The sequence below is a fragment of the Lepisosteus oculatus genome, chromosome 13, assembly GCF_040954835.1.
Source record: "Lepisosteus oculatus isolate fLepOcu1 chromosome 13, fLepOcu1.hap2, whole genome shotgun sequence".
NCBI classification, from domain to species: domain Eukaryota; kingdom Metazoa; phylum Chordata; class Actinopteri; order Semionotiformes; family Lepisosteidae; genus Lepisosteus; species Lepisosteus oculatus.
Window position 1 is genome coordinate 21950562 of NC_090708.1, and position 18275 is coordinate 21968836.

The following is an 18275-nucleotide window of genomic DNA, read 5'->3' on the forward strand; positions in this document are numbered from 1 at the left end:
GTGGCTTTGCAGCCTCACCAAATTAGCCTCATTGCATTAACAAATAGCGACAGATAGGAAGTGGGACAAAGTTACTACATAGTTCCCCTTGAATTACACATTGATTTTACAATGCTTCCACCACAATTAAATGGAAATGTTGAACATGCATATAATTTACGTCCTTGCAAATCAATCTCCAGCTCAATGTTAGTAAAACCAAAATGGTAATCTTTGATTTCAGATGGGACAGGACTGAATTACTACTTCTTGTGACTGACGGTGAGATTCTGGAGAGGATAGGCACCTTTACGTTTCTTGGCATAACAATCTCTTCCACTTTGAAATGGGAGACCAATGTACACCAGATAGTGAAGAAAGCCCATCAGAGACACTATTTTGCCAGGAAGCCACGGTCCATTTTTACAGGGCAACAATTGAGAAAGTATTCATGTTTTTTCTGTGATGGTCCGCTTTGGGAACTTAGCCACTCAGGAGAGGAAACAGCTGCACAGAGTGGTTCACACTGCTTCTAAAATAATTGTCCGTGACTTACTGTACCATCTGTTGTTTCCGTATACGCAACATGTTTAAAAAACTCTGAAAACTATCAGTGACCTCTCCCACCCAGCTTTTCCCTTGTCTGAGCTCCCTCCCATAATATGGCCATGAAATGACAAATTTGTAAAGGCTTTGTGTGTATTACAATACAGTGATTGCAGCAGTCATGATTTCTAACTCCTAGATCAAGTCTACGTAAAAGCCATGTAGTGTTTTACCAATGTAAAATTTCTAGCTGAGAAACTGTGACACAATTGTCTCTGCCTGCAGTGTGATCATTATCATGTTTAGTCTGACAATGGGCTTGGAGTTTAGAATGCTTTTAAAAGCAAGAGGAGACAAGCCCTGTGCCATCAATCAGTTAGGACTTGGAATTTCACTTCAGGAAAATAGCCAGGCGGTGTGTGAGTACCCTAGGGATATAGTTTTTTGAGCACTTCATCAGCTGAGAGTCATGCAAGGATTTGGACCTTTTATTATCTCCCCCCAGAACAGCTGGAGAAAAAAAGCAGAGCAGACCCTCATTACAGAAAGTCTGTCATCAGCCTGGAAATCTGCTGCGATGTTTGTCCTGTACTAGTTTAGGTTCAATTAGCTCGGGCCTCAGTACATCTGGTGCCTTAGAGCGTTCACAAAGGGGAACGTTTGTTTTAGCAACTTTAAAGAACCTCGGAGACCATTTTCCACAGTCAAAATTTAATACTGGGCGTGTTAAAAGATAAATGACAGTTTGGCGAGTGCGAGCTTGCAGATTTAAATGAATTAAATCTGTTATCTTGTTTGAAGTGGATTTTTTTTAAATATGGAGAGCTTCCCAAATATACATTCCTTGAGGAAAGAACAGTGTTTGATCTCTTAATACAAAAAAAAAACACAGTTTTTAAGTCTGCATAACGCCAAATTGTACAATTAGGTCTAATCGTTCCTGTAGAGCACGTTTTTTTTCCTGTCGGCAAGGAAGACCGGGGAATAAAAATCACATCCTTTAAAAAAGCATGGAAACGTTACAATAACCTGGGCTGCCAGATTTTATATTATTCACCATCACAATATAAATAAAACATTGTAAAATCATATCACAGGAATCGCTTTGTGATATAGACTCATTAATTCAATATAAATTATATACATTACTTGCATGTATTGTTTACAGACAGTAAATTCCTCTTTTCTGTTGGAAAAGAGTGCACTGTTGCATTACAGCTTCAGACAGTGACTTGTGCTGTTTCTTGCCCAGTCCCTGAGGAGTACAAGTCTGCGATTGGTCGTCTTACAGTGACGAAAGAAGCTCCTGCCGTGGTGCCTGGCCATGAGGGTACGGTATATCTATCTCTTCTCTTCAGATCAGCTCACAGACCCCTACTAAATCATTTTCTACAACCAAGCCATAACCTTGCCAATTAATTGGTACCTGTAAATAGGTACAAAGGCAAAAGAACCCAAAAGGACAATTCATTAAAACTTTGGATTTCAATGTTCCAGCCAAACACATTTGAATAAAAATGAGAACATAAGTATTGTTTACAGAGGGGTACACTTATCCCATCTACTATCTTCACCTTACTAGGATCTGATACAAAAATGTTATCTAGCTCATTCTCATAAGAAAGTGTCAGAAAGGCTGTTGGATTCCACAACACAGTTTAGCAGCTTATTCTATATTCCCAAAGCCCATTGTTAGAAAGTGTCTCCTGATATCAGTTTTAAATGCATATAGTTTACGCTGGTGTTTCCTCTGATTCTTGTTTCACTGTTGAGACTGAAGTCATCAATAACAACAGCCTTTCTGACAGTTTCTTACAAGAATGAGTTAGATAAGTTTGATTTAAATTCTACACTTTTAAATATATATTCTAATTTTCTGTTTACCTTTTTATTTTACGTAAAGTATTTGCTCATTAAGTGTTATTTTCATGTTATTGTTTCACTTCTTGGTGCATGTGAAATGCGAGCATTTGGATTTAATGTATTAGTAATAGCTATTACGTTTTTATTTGTCAAAAAACACTGTTTCAGCTTTTCAGTTATGCAATTAACTATGCTGGAAAGATAACGTACTTGTACATTTAGCTTATGGTTGCATCCTTCAGAATTCATCATCGACTGTAGCTTTAACCAAGGAGCTTGTGAATGGATGCAGGACACTGAAGATGACTTTGACTGGAGTGTAGCAGACCATGATAATGGTAAGGTATAAACCAGAATGAAAGCTGTTACTTTTGCTTGCAAAGCATTAACCCATTGTTCTAGTAGCATACATGCAATACACAGTAAAAAAGTATTTTTATTGCTATTGTTGCATATTTGTCACACTGGATGTTTTCAGAACTTTAGACAAAATCTAGTATTAGATAAAGGGAACCTGAGTGGATAAATGACACTTTATTATTATTATTTAATTTATTTAATAAACAAAGTTATCCCACACATCCCTTGTGTGAAAATTTCATTGCCCCCTTACACTGAATAACTGGTTGCGCCACCTTTAGCTGCAATGACTGCAACCAAATGCTTCCTATAATTCTTTCACATTGCTGTGGAGGAATTTTACCCTACTCTTCCTCAAAGAACTGCTTTAATTCAGAAACACTGGTAGGTTGTCGAGCATGAACTGCTCGTTTCAGGTCCTGCCACAGCATCTCTATTGGGTTTAGGTCTGGACTTTGACTAGGCCACTCCAAAACCTTAATTTTGCTTCTTGTCAGCTATTCTGATGTGGACTTGCTTTTGTGTTTTGGATCATTGTCTTGCTGAATGACCCAACTTCAGTTTGGACATTCTCCCTAAGACTTTTCTGATACAGAGCAGAATTAATGGTTCCTTTAATTATGGCAAGTTGTCCAGCTTACACCATCACACTACCACCACCATGTTTGACTGTTGGTATAATGTTCGAATTGTGGAATGCTGAGTTTGCTTTATGCCAGACATAATGGGACCCGTGTTGTCCAAAAAGTTCCACTTTTGACTCATGTGTCCATAGAACATACTCCCAAAAGGCTTGGGGATCATCCAGGTGCTACTTGGCAAATGAGAGACAACCATTTCAGTTCTTCTTGGTTAGCAATAGTTTCTGAGTCATGAACACTGACCTTAGCTGAGGCAAGAGAGGCCTGCAGTTCTTTGGATGTTTTTTTAGGATCCTTTGTGACTTCCTGGATGATTTCACGCTGCGCCCTTGGAGAAATTTTGGCAGGCCAACCGCTCCTGGGAAGATTCACTATTGTTCCAAGTGTCCTCTATTTGGAGATTATGTCTCTCACTCTGTTTGGTGGAGTCCCAGAGCCTTAGAAATTGCTTTGTAACCCTTTCCAGACTGATAGATATCAACAACCTTTTTTCTGATCTCTTCAGGAATTTTCTTTGACTGTGGCATAATTTTCTTGTTGAATCTTTGTGCTGGTAACTTGACTCTGATGGTAAGGGTCAAAATATATAGTTTATATTGAGCAGTTCTGGCTTAATAAAGCCTGGCTGTGTTCAATCAGCTGACTCTAAATTATCCCTTTAATTGGGTTGATTTATCTACAGGGGGCAATTACTTTTTCACATAGTGCCAGTTGGTGTTGGATAACTTTGTTCATTAAAAAAATTAAATAAGCAAAAAAAAAGTGTTATTTTTTCACTCAGGTTCCCTTTATCTAATATTAGATTTTGGTTGAAGACCTGAAAAACATTCAGTGTAAAAAATTTGCAATAATAGAGGAAATCAATAAGGGGGCAAATACTTTTTGCACTGTAAACACATGAATGCTTTATTAAAGAAGTACGTTTCAGAGCAAAAATTGTATCATCATACAAAATACCATTCTTTCACTTTGTCTTCTTTTCAAATATTTTCACAACAATGACTCCATTGACCTTCAGATCATCAGGGCCTCCATTTTCTAGTTCTTTTGAAAACATTTTACAGCAGTTCTCTCCCCTTGGTTGCATGCTTATTAGGAATTGGATACTACATGGCTGTTCCGGGATTTGTTGGCGAGAGGAAAGACGTTGGGCGCCTGAAACTCCTGCTGAGTGACTCTGCATCACAAAGTGGCTTCTGCTTGACTTTTAACTACCGATTGATCGGCGAGAGGATTGGCAAACTCCGAATCCTGCTGGATGACAGCGGCTCTCCTCTCTGGGAGCGGAGCAAGAGCAGAGACGAGAGCTGGCAAACGGAGCTTGTGACTGTGTCCTGGAGTGAAGCAGCTCCAGAACATGTTAGTATTCAAGCGGTACAAACACGATGTTGAAATATTGCCTTCCAGCCTGGGGAATCAGGATTTTTTAATCCCTTTCAGTTTACTAGAAAATATCACATATGTAATAATAATAATAATCTTTATTTTTGTTGTTGTACATTTCACAATGTTTCTTTTAGTCTTCTTTTGTGACTTGTTTTTACTGGTCTTGTCTCATTCAGTTTTTTGTCCTTTCCCTTGTGATAAATACAGAGATATGGTCAGGGACAGGAGTAGCACCAGAGGCCTTGGTGTGTGCCTGGAAGTGTAACAATGGGTTCAATTAAGTCAACCTATTTTATACATTTCTTCTTGCTTGTTCTACAGGTTGTTTTTGAAGCTGAACGTGGAAAAGGAAAAGCTGGAGAGATTGGGCTGGATGATGTTGTTTTAACCTCTGGATCTTGTCAAGAAGATGACTCTGTTGTGTTTTAAGCCAATTTGCACTTTGCAAAGGTGCAAGGCATGATGATCCATTAAGACAACACACCTCAAAGGCAGAACCTTCTTTTGAATGTTTCTGTCTTCAGAGTTTACAGTAATTAAAAAATGAACTAGAATGTTTACATGAATCCTCATTAAAGAAGAAAAATCTTTTGTGTTCTGTATTTCTAAACAGTTCCCTTTTGTAGCACATTCAAAAAACAAACCTCTGTAGTGTGTGTAGTTTTGCTTTTTTAATTATTTATAGTGTCTTAAAAGCAAATATCTGAAGACAAGTACAAGCTGGGGGTGGTTATGTGCATTTTTGCAGATTTAACACAATACTTGGTCATATTCTGATGTTTTCCTATTGATGTCAGTCAAAATATTGATGTTTTGTAAGTTACGGTAGAGAATCACAACATAAGGAAACAAATGAACATACAGCTACACCTTTCAAAGAAATATTTTTAATTTGGAGTTAATACGTTTTTTTAAATATAGACATCTCGCGTTTTTTTTAAGAAAACATGGGGAATATTAGATATATAAACTAAAACAGTATGTTGGATTATTCTGGATTATTCTACTTTAAAAAACACTTCTGTTCCACAAATTAGGCAATGTTACTAAATGTACTGTACCACATTGTAGTGTGGAAAATATGGTAGGGTTAAAGAAGACAGCATTGATCAAACGGAATTATGTATACTAAAATGAACCTTCAAGTAATTCCACTGATCTTCTGAAATGTTCTCAAAATATATTGAATGACCCGTTCATCTTATGTTTTTAAAAAGTTTATTATCATTGTAACTATGTTTAACAGCTGTAAATTTTGCTTTATTATCCTAATAAATCTGTTTGTTTTTATACGTGTTGTGTATTATTTTAATGTCAGCAAAGAAAAATTAAATGTGCAATGAAATCAATCTTTACAGTGTTAAGCTAAAGATCATGACCATATAGGACACAAACAGAACTTAACATTTATGGGATAATGTTTTAACTTGGATAATCAATACATTGATTAAGATAAGATCACTTTATTAGCCATATACAATTTCTTGCATTAGGAATTCATCTTTTTGCATACCCCAGCTTGCTCTCCATGAGACACAGGCACACAGACAGGGAGAGAAGCTTGGAGTTAGAGCACAGGGTCAGCCATTGTACAGCACCCCTGGAGGGGTTGGGTTTAAGGACCTTGCCCAGGGGCCTAACAGAGTAGGATTCCTCTGCCAGGCGCGGGATTCAAACCAGCAACCTTCCAGCCACAGGCACAGATCCTTAGCCACAGTGCCACCACTCGGCCCAAAGTTGACATCATTATTTTCACAGAATTGTGTTTAATTGTCATACAGTCTCTGTGTGCCCTGCTGTTCACCAAGATGAAATAACAACTCCAGCTGATTTTTCTATACTTTGGAGAGATGTGAGCAGACCAGCTTCCATCCATTTTCTAAGTGCCTTATCCAATATAGGGCCATGGGGGAGCCAGAGCTTATCCCAGCAAGCAACAGGCACAAGGTGGGATACACCGTGGCTGGGACACCAAACCCATAGAAGGGCAGACAGATACAAACAGACACACACACAATAACACCAGTGCATGTTTTTACAGAAGCCAGTGTAATGAATACACCCCGGCGTATATAACAGGGATCTCAGCCGCCCAGGCTGGGGGAGTTCTCCTTTAGCTCAGTTGGCAAATTCCCTGTTGTGTGGCACTGGAGACCCAGGTTCGTGCCCAGGCATTGAGGGACGAATTGGCAGGGCAGGAGTGGTGAGGGGGGAAACCCAAAGACCTGTTACACCAACTAATCTACCTCCATGACTTTGGACTGTGGGAGGAAAGTGGGGCACCTTGAGAAAACCCATGCAAACATGGGGAGAGCATACAACCCCCAGGCAGTTATCACCCCAGGTCTGGAAGTGAACACTGGGCCCCAGTACCACAAAGCAGCAATGCTGACCACTGGACCACTATGCTGCCCCTTCTTCCAGTAGCTATCAAAATTATTTTAAGTTACAAACAATATCCCCCCACCCTCCCAAAAAGGAAATATATACCATTTTATTTGTTCGAATTTAGTGTGAAACTTTCACCCTGCATTTTAGAAAGTTGTTGTGTAACATTATCAGGCCACTTCTTCATGCTGTGGCTGCTGACGTTATTGGGCATCCCACAGCAGGAAAGTTCAGCCATTTCTTTTTTAGCTGAACGTGATGACAGACAGACCAAGGACCAGATGGGCAGGAAACCAAATAAAGATTAAGCAGGTATAATTGCATAAACAACTGAAAGTTACAGTGTAGTGACTGACATCTTCAAAATGTGGGACTATCTCAGGTTTCAGAGGTGTCATATGAAGAGCATCTTCTACTGAATGAGGAAAAAATCTAATGCACTATTGGAAATGTGCTGCTAATGGGGGAAAAATATATCTCTTTTTTCATTGTCACTGAAACTCCACTATATTGTGTAAATGATATATTAAATGGGGTTGTTACTTAAGGTATGCAGATCAGGGAGGTTAAGTTGTTGATTACGGAAATTTAATAAATGTGATTAGGCATAACAACTGATGAGTGCAGTTCTTCATTAGCTCTCTTTTAATCAGGATTATAAATACCAGTAAGACAGGCTGCCTCTGTCACTAGAGAACCAATCTCAAGACAACAAGGTTGTTAAACAGGATTAAAGACTGACAATGAGAAGTCAGGAGAGGGGAACAACCTACCCAGCTGTGTGATTGAAGCTGATATTTTGGCTTCTTTCAAGAAAAGACTGGATGAGACCCTTGGATCAATTAACTGAGTACCAAACAGGCTAGATGGGCACAAATGGCCACCTCTGTGTTGTTACAGTTCTGTGTTCTTAAGTGTGGCCTTGCCTAGTCTGAGCTACTGCAGGAGATGTACAGTATAACGTGTCTACAGTTTTGTTGTGCCCTGTTTCTGATTGAGAGTTCTGCCCTCTGCCCTTGATAATACATATCAATTTATTTTATTTGCAATGAAATTGATTGGTAAGGTCCCAGCAATATTAATAAAGTCTAGATTTACTACTTTTAAACCATTTGTGAAATACAGTATGGCCCTATGAAGCTGATGTTTTGACCTGGTTTTTGATCCCACATTGCATTTAAGGAACAAGCCATGAAAAGCCCAGAACTCATCTCTTCTGTTTCAGCTCTCGCTAACAGTGAGCGATGCTGTACACGCACTTATAAAAGTAAACACAGCAGAATTCTGAAGTCCAGTTAGCAACATAACAGGACCAACGGATGGTATATTTTCAAAACCAGAATAACCACCTTGCTTTTAGGAGAGACTGGCCTGTGTGAAACAGACGTCGATGCTAAGAAACAAGCTCGGAAGCGATCCTAATCAATCTGTTAGAATTTATTGTTCCTTACAGTGCTGGGGCCACAATAAATCCCCTCAGAAAACTCAAGTTTCTTGGAAAAATCAAAGTAATGACTGTAGCAGATGCCAGGCATGGTGAATATTATCCCATATGTCAGAGGCAAAGGATTAAATCTTCCTACTATAATCTGAAGCACTGAAAAAATTGACTTTACAATTGCATTTCTAATTATACTTTTTAATATTTGAAGGTGATATTCACTTTAGAACTTTCCTTAAGCATCTGTAAAAAGTTTACTCAAAAGCTTAAACATTCAGCAGCTATTTAAAAGGCGAGGTATAAAGGTACTCTCAGGGAGCAGTGAGTGTGTGTTCTCCGTTGGCGTACAGTATATTGTTGTATCATATATTTTTTGGAGGGGAGATACTTTCCGTAAGACTCTTGTACCTTTCTTCAATCCAAACAAATCTAAAGCACATTCAAGTTTTCATAATTCCTGGAAACTGTAACTCAGGCTTAGGTCTGATGGTTATAATGGCTGCCCTTTTACCATTTTTGCTATGTTTTCAATCACACTGTGCAGATGTATTGGCCATTTAATTCTGTATTTCATTTCCCATTAAATATGATTTTAGGGCTTACTTTACCCTAGTAACCAGTAGCACTGAAATTTCTTTTTCTGAAACCATCGTGGAATATTGAGCCTTATAACACTTACAGTCCTTATTTATAAGAGTGCAAAAACTATTGTCTGCATATTGACATACACTGTAGGTATGTAATGATTACTTTGAATCATATTTTTATTACTTTATTACTGGTGATGTTTGATAGTCATCAGGAGAAACAGGCATACAATTTTCAGTTTCACCTGCATCTGTTGGTATGCTTTTCTTTTCTGTAATGATCATATTGTCACTGCAAAATAAGCACCTACTGTACATGCTTCTTTTTAAGCTGACCTGCAAAACTAATTTAGATTAATGAAGTTAAGTAAGCTTTCACACTTGATATCCATAAATTCAGGCAAGTATCATACAGTCTGGAAAGGTGATCCATTATTGTTCACTGAGCAGCGACTCCTGGGCAGCTCTGTGGAAAAGCCTGCATTGTTCTTGGCCAGACAGGAAGGAAGAGACCCTGTGATCGTGGTTGTGCTGAGCTGAGGGAAATAGGCTGTTGAGTGGTAACGGTCTCGAGCAAAACTCAAGATGATTTACCACTTGGACTACAATGCTAATTTACTCTTTTTTTTCTTCTCATCTTACCGTCTTACAAGTATTCTTTGTAGTTGTTTGTAGACCTCAAAACAGCAAGTTGTAACAGCGGCAGGTTTATTGGATCAGAGGGAATAGATACTACTGTATATGCTTTCCATGACATCATAGGAGGATGACTAATGGGACTTGAAACACATGACATAATGTAAATATAGAGGAATTTAGTTCCATACTTGGTTTTGAATGTAAGAACCCTAAATCTTTTAAAGTTGAAGCTAATTAAAAACACAATGTTCATAACATATTATAATTAATAAGAAAATGAAAGAGAAAGTTCAACTGAAATTCCTTTTAGGCCATGGGTTTGGCAATTTAAGTAGAGTAGAGTAGTAGAGTTTTTCCTACATCTCCTTTAACAGAACCTAATTACGTTTGGGAAGCTGCTGCTAAGACTTAAAAAATTATTTAAAAACCTGAATTACAGTATCATTAGTGCAATCTGCTGGAAATATCTTACTCAAAGGTGTTCTGAAAATCAAGAAACATAGTAAGCCCAGTAACAGAACCTAATAAAGAGCTGGACATACTTTCACTGTTCAATTCTTTTGTGATAATGTTTTTTCTGATGCTCTTGCATCCATCCATTTCTAACCACTTCTCCACACACAGACACAAACACATACATTCACAACAGGGCATATTTTTCCCACAAGCCAGTTGACATACCAGTATGTTTTTGGACTCTGGGAAGAAACCGGGGAGCCAGGTGGAAACACATTGAAAACATAAACCTTCCATGCATATAGCACCCCAGGAATGGAACCCAGGGGCCCAGTTCTGTGAGGACACAATTCTAAGCACTGTGCCACTGTGCTGCCTGTTGCTTTTTCAGATAAAACAAAAAAAGCATTAAAGACATTCCTAGGTATCAATTACAGCTGTCACTGGCAGGATTAAAGGAGAAAAAAGCACATTTTTAAAACATGAAATGTATTATCTCTGTTGCAGGGGCTGGGACCGAATACTCGCCAAAGTTGAAAGATCTGTAGCTTTGGTTTCCCATTAATCATATAATTAAAATATTAATTTAATTATATGCCGCCTTCACACTGCCTTTAATTGAGTTTTTCCAGACACATACATATTATTATAAAATAATCTTATTTTCAATCTTCATGGGCTGTCTTAAACTCCAAGGGCATTTATTACACACATTTGTAATGGATCAGAACCTTTGGGAGGCCATTAGTTTATTGTGTATACTGGAGAACAAGAAAAAGTTGCGAAGGTGGAGTCATAAGACTTGTACTACTTTGGCATGGTGAGTCAGGCTGTGCAGCAAACATCAGTGAACATCAGTGAATGGTTTGCTTTCCAAGGAGCCCACACATTTGTTGTGAAATTATTGGTTTCTGAACTCAGCCTAGCCAAATGTGCAGTGCATATATATACCCTACGCATGCTGTTGCTTCTAGTTTTTAAAAATCAAAATGATGCTAGCTGACCTTTACTGTTGTTGTCTCTGTTGTCGCTTATTACTGACAGCCTGCAGACAATCTTAAGGGGGGAAAATGATTCTCATGTCCCACTAAATTGCCAGTCTCCGACAGTGTGGGAACCTATTTAAGTTTATTTAAATAGTGCACTGTGGAGACACTTCAGTACGGGGATGTGCATTTAAAACTGAAAATGGAAAGCACTTTTTTATAGTGCTGTGGATGCCTGAAACTCCGGCTGTGTTGTCGAAGCCAATATCCTGTTTAATACCCTGGGTTCTTTCACAAAATGGATGGATGACATCCTCTGGTCAATTAGCCACTGAATCCTAGATAAGATGGATGGGACGAATGGCCTCCACTTGTAAATGTCCTGGAGGTGAACAGCTTTTATTGTTGAACATTGAAAACATTTTTTCACAATGAAAATTATTATAAATTGTCACCACTTACTACTTACTAGTTACTAGAGTTATTATACATACTCTAGGTACGTTGACATGAGGTACATGTATGGTTAGTATGTATTGTGTATTGTCATTATAACCTTTGAACAATATACATAAAGAGCTAAATAGACTGTAAACATTTTTCACAGTGCTATCTATATATGATTATATAACAGTTGAACAGAAACCAAATGTGTGTAATTTTAGATACCCCGCCGACCCAGCACTATCGAAACCAGAAACCATAGCATCATATGCTATACGTATAAATACGTTATGCTGTTTTTCCATCCTGCAAATCAATTACACAGCCCTAATAACTGTATCGCATTCAGCAGTCCTAAAAGCTTGAGGTTTCGACTCAAGCTTTTAGTGAATAATGACTTAATCGTTTCCCACAGTTACTGTAAAATTAAAATAAACTAAAATAAAGAACCCAAGCATTTAGCATTTTGCTGTTTCTTAGAATGCTGAATGCGTCTCTCTCTATTTATTCTATTATAAATACTTCAATGTATTATTGTTGCTGGTGATGGCGGTGGTTTGAATTGTAATTTGTGAAAGAGAATGGCAGCTGTGGAACCTTGTGAAGACAAACACCACTTACCTGGTCGATGTGCGCCCCCTGGCGTGCGATACTTGTTTCAGCAGCAAAAGCCTTGTAAAAAATTATAAACAAACATGGCGGTCGACCGGTGGGAGTGAAAGAAACGTCTGTGCATCTTAACGGCGAGGATTTTTAACTGCAATTTCCCAGTATGATTTCATATTTCTTGTATATGACACACCTATATGGGTATATGAACACAACAGGATTGGCTGTAAAAATGATTTTTACACTTGAAAACTTCAAGGAGCTTCGTAAAGGGCAGTTAGATTCTTACTGAGTGCCTGCGTGTTGACATCAGGTTCTGTAGGTAGAAGTACTTTACTTTGTTGTATTAACAATATTGAAAATATTAGCTCTGCGTTTTGGGCATGTGATTTAGCAAGAACTCACTGACATTTCGGTTTGAAGTTAGAAACTACTATTTTCAGTTGTAGCACTCTTTAACTCTGAAATGAGACGCCCGCTGTCATTCTTCAGTAGGACAGATTTTATTAATTTAAACGTACATACTGTACAGTATGCAGCACGCTAGTGTGAATTTAAGATCTGCATGTAGGGGATTTACCTACCGTGTTGTAACTACAGTTTTCGATATAAAATACAAAGCAAGAATTATGATGTTACTACAACAAAATGCATGAAAAATTATATTTATGTTCATCTAACGAAAAAAAAATCAAAATGTATTTATGCACAACAACCTCAAATTGCTGTACAACAGTATATAAAACAGAAACCAAAAGAAACCCAAACATGCACCCCATGTTTTTCAAAGGGGTTAAACGCTTCTCCACAACTGTATTTGGGTCCAGATCAAGGGTGGATTAATTTTTAAACACTGAAATTGCTAGTTTACTGCATGTTTAAACTAAATTATTCCATATTTGAAAGTGTTGATTTTGTTAATTCTGAGATTTTGGGTATATATAAAATAGGAATAAATATCATACTTACTGCTGCTGATTACAGATTTTGTGATATGCTTCCATAGATTGGCCTGATGATGGACACACAGGGAATCATTTGTCATACCCGTCAAATTGAAAAACGTCTCCATGAACAGAACCATCAAGATATTATGCTCTTATTAGAGGAATTAGAAATGGCTCACATTACATTAGAACAACTTCAGCAAACAGATATTGCAAAAGTTGTTTATCGGGTCTGTAAAACCTGCCAAGGGACTTTGGTGAAGAAAAAAGCGAAGGTTTTACTGTCAAAATGGAAGAAGCTGTTTACCAATCCTTGGTGCAAAGCATCCTATCACCTTGCAGGAAAAGGCCCTGATGAGAAAAACAGTACTCGAGGGCCACACACAGAGAAAAACCCATCCTGTTGCCAGTCAGAAATAAATGAGACTCACTGTTCACAGTGCGGTCAGTTGGAAGGAAACGAGAGCTTTATCAGTGAGAAAGACAAAGCTAAAGAGACTAATGAGGCAACACAACATAATTTATTCCACTGTGTGGCCAGCAGAGGGGAGGTACTGAAAGAAGATGAGTTTGGTTCAGCAATAAGCAAAAATGAAAACAAAAGTGATCTTTCTAGATTGGAAAACAACGGAAACACCCCAGCAGTTAGATCCCAGCCTGGCACAGTGGAGAACGCTGGACATGATACTTCAGGGGTGACTCTGGAAAAGGTACAGCCTAGCAAGATACCTCTTAGGTCCAAATGTATACAGCTGCTCTTTCAAGCCCTTATTCCTGAGGGAGCTGAGCACACAGAGTCCGCAGGGAACTGTCAGGAAGTTGCCTGTGCGATTGAGGAGCACGTTTTTATCCTCCATGGGAAAAACGAAAGAAAGTACAAGTCTTTCATTAGAAGTAAAGTTTCTAACTTAAGGAACCCTAAGACCCCTCACTGGCGTCAAAACCTGCTGGGTGGACAGCTGAGCCCTAAGGTGTTTTCTGAGATGTCCGTGATGGAACTGGCAAGTGATGAGCTAAAGCAGATGAGGTCAGCGTACATAGAATCTGCCATTAATGAACACCAGCTTCCCCAAGGCGTGGGCGGGACCCAGACAGATAAAATAAAGTGCCGGCGATGTGAGAGGTTTGACTGCACTGTGACACTCATTTCCAGGGGTACCCTCTTCCTTCCTAGTTGGGTACGCAACGGAACCCCAGATGAGCAGATGATGACTTTTGTCATCTGTAACAAATGTGGTGAGAAATGGTATAACAGTGGATGGATTTGTTTATAGTAACTGGTGCAACCGGTTCGAACAGTACATGTTAATCATGGGTTGAAGGTTTGCATTTCTGGTACAGCTCGGCTCTCTCCGTGGCACTATAAGACAGTTGTGATGATGAGGATCTTTAAGTCATTGTGAAAATGTTGTTCTTTTTTTTCCCCCAAAGTGCCTCACATTTGTACTGGTTTGTGCAGTTACATTTTTGTGTGTGGATTTTTTGTGATAAGCTACTGTGTGTCTCGTTTTTATGTTATTTTTTGTGTTTGGTATTTTTGACTCTGTATTTTGGCCAGAGATTGAATGAAATTTTCAGAATTTGTTGAAGTGAACTGGAAGAACACTTATTAAATTAAAATAGCTATGCAGTGATTGAAGATAATATCTCAGCAGTTTCTGTTCATTTTTATTATAGATGAATAAAAAAGGCCATCCTTTGTCACTCTCATTTGCAGAACACAGTATGTGTCAGCAAGTACAGCTATAAGATATGCCATGGACTGTATTTTAATCATATTTTAGGAAACTTGTCTTTTCAAGATAAGCACATTACATAAAACAGAACCTCGAAGAAGCTGAAAGTGCCTAAACAGTTGATAATTTAACAGACTAAATCTTGATCCAGAGCTGCATTACTATAAATATAGATAATAGAAAAAGTGTGCAGAGTAATCAATTTAACTGCACTTAGATCATATGGTCTTTACTCATACATGTGACTTTGTTCAAAAATGCTCTGCATGTGACTTTTTTCATGTCGTAGAAACTTCAGGAACCCTACTGCATGGTACAACTCCTTAGCCTGTCAGAGTTATAATTTAAGTAATGGCTGAATGCTATTCATTTGTATTTCAAAGCAGATTAATACTATATTCTTGTCAAGCTTTATCAACGTGAGATATATGATTTAAAATCATCTATGCCCAGTAATACCTAATAAGTCATTTTATGTGTGTATGCTTTGGTTTTAAATTTCTAACTGTATTCCTTCTATTAATGTCACACCTGAAGAAAGCTACTCCGTCAAAATGTTGTATCTGTTCCTTTCAGTATGGAACAAACCTTTACCTGTTCTATTAAATTCATTGTGCCAATTTCAGTAGACATCTAATTACAGTATATACTGTATAATGCATTTTTGAAACAATTTGTGTTTAAAGTACACCCTGTTAATTCATTCCAGGGTTTCTTTTTTAGATTGTGAGAACTTTTCATCAGGAAATTTCCATAACCCATCATAATTGGTCATAAAAAGTGGTGCTACATGAGTTTTCCAATGTTTATAGATTATCTTTCTGTTTTGAAATCATAACAATGCTACTTAGAAATTTGGGGTATGCTCCAAAACTAATTAGTTGGCCTGACAATATTACATTTTAACTCTCTTCTTGCTTTGGAATAAATAATAAAATACTTTGAGAATTCACTAAGGTTACACAATTACAAAGTGTGAGCTAGAAAAATCTCTTTTAAAACCACTAATGGCAACTTTTTTGTACTTTAGCATAATATTGAGTTTTGTTTTTGCACTTTAGCATAATATTTTGTTGTGTGCACTTGTTAAACTATAAATTAATCCCTTAACTGTTCTCGAAAAAGAAAGGTCTCTGACGTTTCTATAGCATTCTACGACCTGGATTTTTCATTCTCAGGTTTTGTTTTTACCTTTTCTTTGCATTTTCTTGCTCAGTGATATTTTCAAAAATATATAGTTCTTTAATGAGCTATGTTTGCAGTTCAGTCTTCAGTTAGGTCACTTTTGTGGAATTATATTTAATATTCAATTATAGGTAACAATGTTAAGTTATGTCTTCAACTCAAAGTAGTGGTTTATTCATGTCTAAGGACTCCACTTACCCCTCACAGATGTGAGGTAATGTCCATAATAATAAACCAAATTAGAGGTTATGAACCAAATGTATTGTCTCTAATTTTATGTGCTGAGAGAGGGAAAACCTGCTGTTCTGCAACTTAGTTTCCACCTGACAAAGGCAAATGCAATAAGAGATTTTGAAAAACCTGTATAATGTAGACATCTCTCAGAGTTACAGAGTTTTCCTACTGTACGAGACTGGACTGGAAAATTCCCACACTGGTAGTTGTGTAAACAGCAGACAATGTGCACAGATGAGACAATCCATAACAGAAACCTAGTCACCTGTATCAAGTTAAAGGCAGATGGAGAAGTTAGAGGTTTGTGTTCAGTTGTAGGCTTAAAGATAAAAAATGACATCTAGACTTGAGTTTTAACCAGAAAAACTCACAAATGGACATTTTCTGATGTTGTATAATGCAAAATTAGAAATTAATACAATTCTGTAAGATTTATGCTTGCATGCAGACATAGTGCTAGACTGGACCCTAGCTGATAGACAGTTCTTAGCATGTTCGTATTTGTGGCAAAATGTACAGTATATACAGTATATTATTGTGAAATGGTGATAAAGAACCATCTTCAGAGATGTGGGTTTTCTGGGAGATTCAGGTGTTATCTTTGTTTAAACTTTGATACATGACCAGCATAACAAAAGCTTATTTTTATATCAACAACAAAAACACTTAACAAATACCGTATATTTTGATAAGATGATTATGTATCTTGTTCTATTTTTTTATCTATATTTTGAGGTATGGGTACCTCTTTGGAACACCATTGGAAATAAACACGGTATAGACAAGTCACTTCTTGGTAATTAATTAACATAATACCTTGAACTGAAAGACTTAATGTACATGTTAATTGTTTTTCAATATCCTGGATGTAACTTGCACCAAGTACGTCTTACCTGACAGTGCTGGCAAGAAATTTAGCACAGTGCACAAGATATGTTGGAGAGTTTATAGAATATATGTATTATTAATATCATGTCCTATAAGCCCATCTACTCCCAAAGCCACAAAAAATGAAACCCCTTCAGAAGAATTTCATATTAATAGAGAAAGAGACCAAATTTAATGCTTAACATTTTTGATTACATGCATTTTGATATTATAAAAAAAACCTACCAGAAATGCAAAACCACTAGAATAGGTAAAAATATAAAAACAACAGTATAGTGTCTGACTGCCCTTACAAATGAAACAAGGTTATGTTTTATCAACGGTGAACTACTGTATGCCTAGTTGTGTTATGGGAAAATTAAGTAAATTAGAATTAGCCCCTAGACACATTTATTACTGCTGAGGTGCTGCATATCTCTTGCAATACCTCAGTTTATCACTGTGACAGTTTACTGTTTACTGTGATACAGTAGGCCTTTTGAAATCTTCGTAGCACTGGGGCAATCAATTAACAGTCACAAACATTTAATGGTCCCCGATCTTCAATGATTTATGTATCAAAGGAGAGAGGAAAATTCAATGTGACAAGTTCCAGTCTCCAGAGTCATAGCAAAGGATAAATGTTTGCGTAAATGAGCCTTGCCCGGGGGTCACATTTGGATATAGAGTTCAAACAGCTTGACTATTCATGCCAGAGGTGGGAAGATTTTCATGAAGGCTTAAAGCCTGTCTGATCAAATGGATCGTAGCAGAAGGATCTTTTTTCCAGAAAGTTATTTAAAAATAATGTCTCTGTCTTGAAGATTCTCTGTTTGTTGATTCTACTGTGTGTCTCCCCTTGTTGCGTGTACTGTGCCACAGGTTTTGCTGGGTCATGCACGTAAATGTTGTTTTTATGTGATGTAATGCTGGTGAGTGTGATGGGTGTGTGCCCTTACAATTATCACTTTGCTGACTTCT

General features: G+C 37.6%; 2 protein-coding genes across 4 annotated transcripts in view; both read left to right on the forward strand.

Moving 5' to 3' along the window:
- egfl6 (EGF-like-domain, multiple 6) overlaps positions 1-6067 on the forward strand; it is a 101852-nt gene extending 95785 nt beyond the window's left edge. For all 3 annotated transcript variants that reach the window (XM_069197384.1, XM_069197383.1, XM_015361776.2), the window contains 4 exons: positions 1778-1855; positions 2631-2726; positions 4486-4748; positions 5097-6067. In XM_069197384.1, the coding sequence (XP_069053485.1) occupies positions 1778-1855; positions 2631-2726; positions 4486-4748; positions 5097-5204 (545 nt within the window). In that variant the 3' untranslated portion in view covers positions 5205-6067. The remainder of the gene's footprint in view (positions 1-1777; positions 1856-2630; positions 2727-4485; positions 4749-5096) is intronic.
- Positions 6068-13340: 7273 nt separating this feature from the next.
- On the forward strand, positions 13341-17136 carry LOC102685681 (transcription elongation factor A N-terminal and central domain-containing protein). The gene has a single exon (XM_069197385.1). It carries the CDS (start codon positions 13341-13343, stop codon positions 14544-14546), a length of 1206 nt encoding a protein of 401 aa, XP_069053486.1. The 3' UTR covers positions 14547-17136.
- The last annotated feature ends 1139 nt before the right edge of the window (positions 17137-18275 follow it).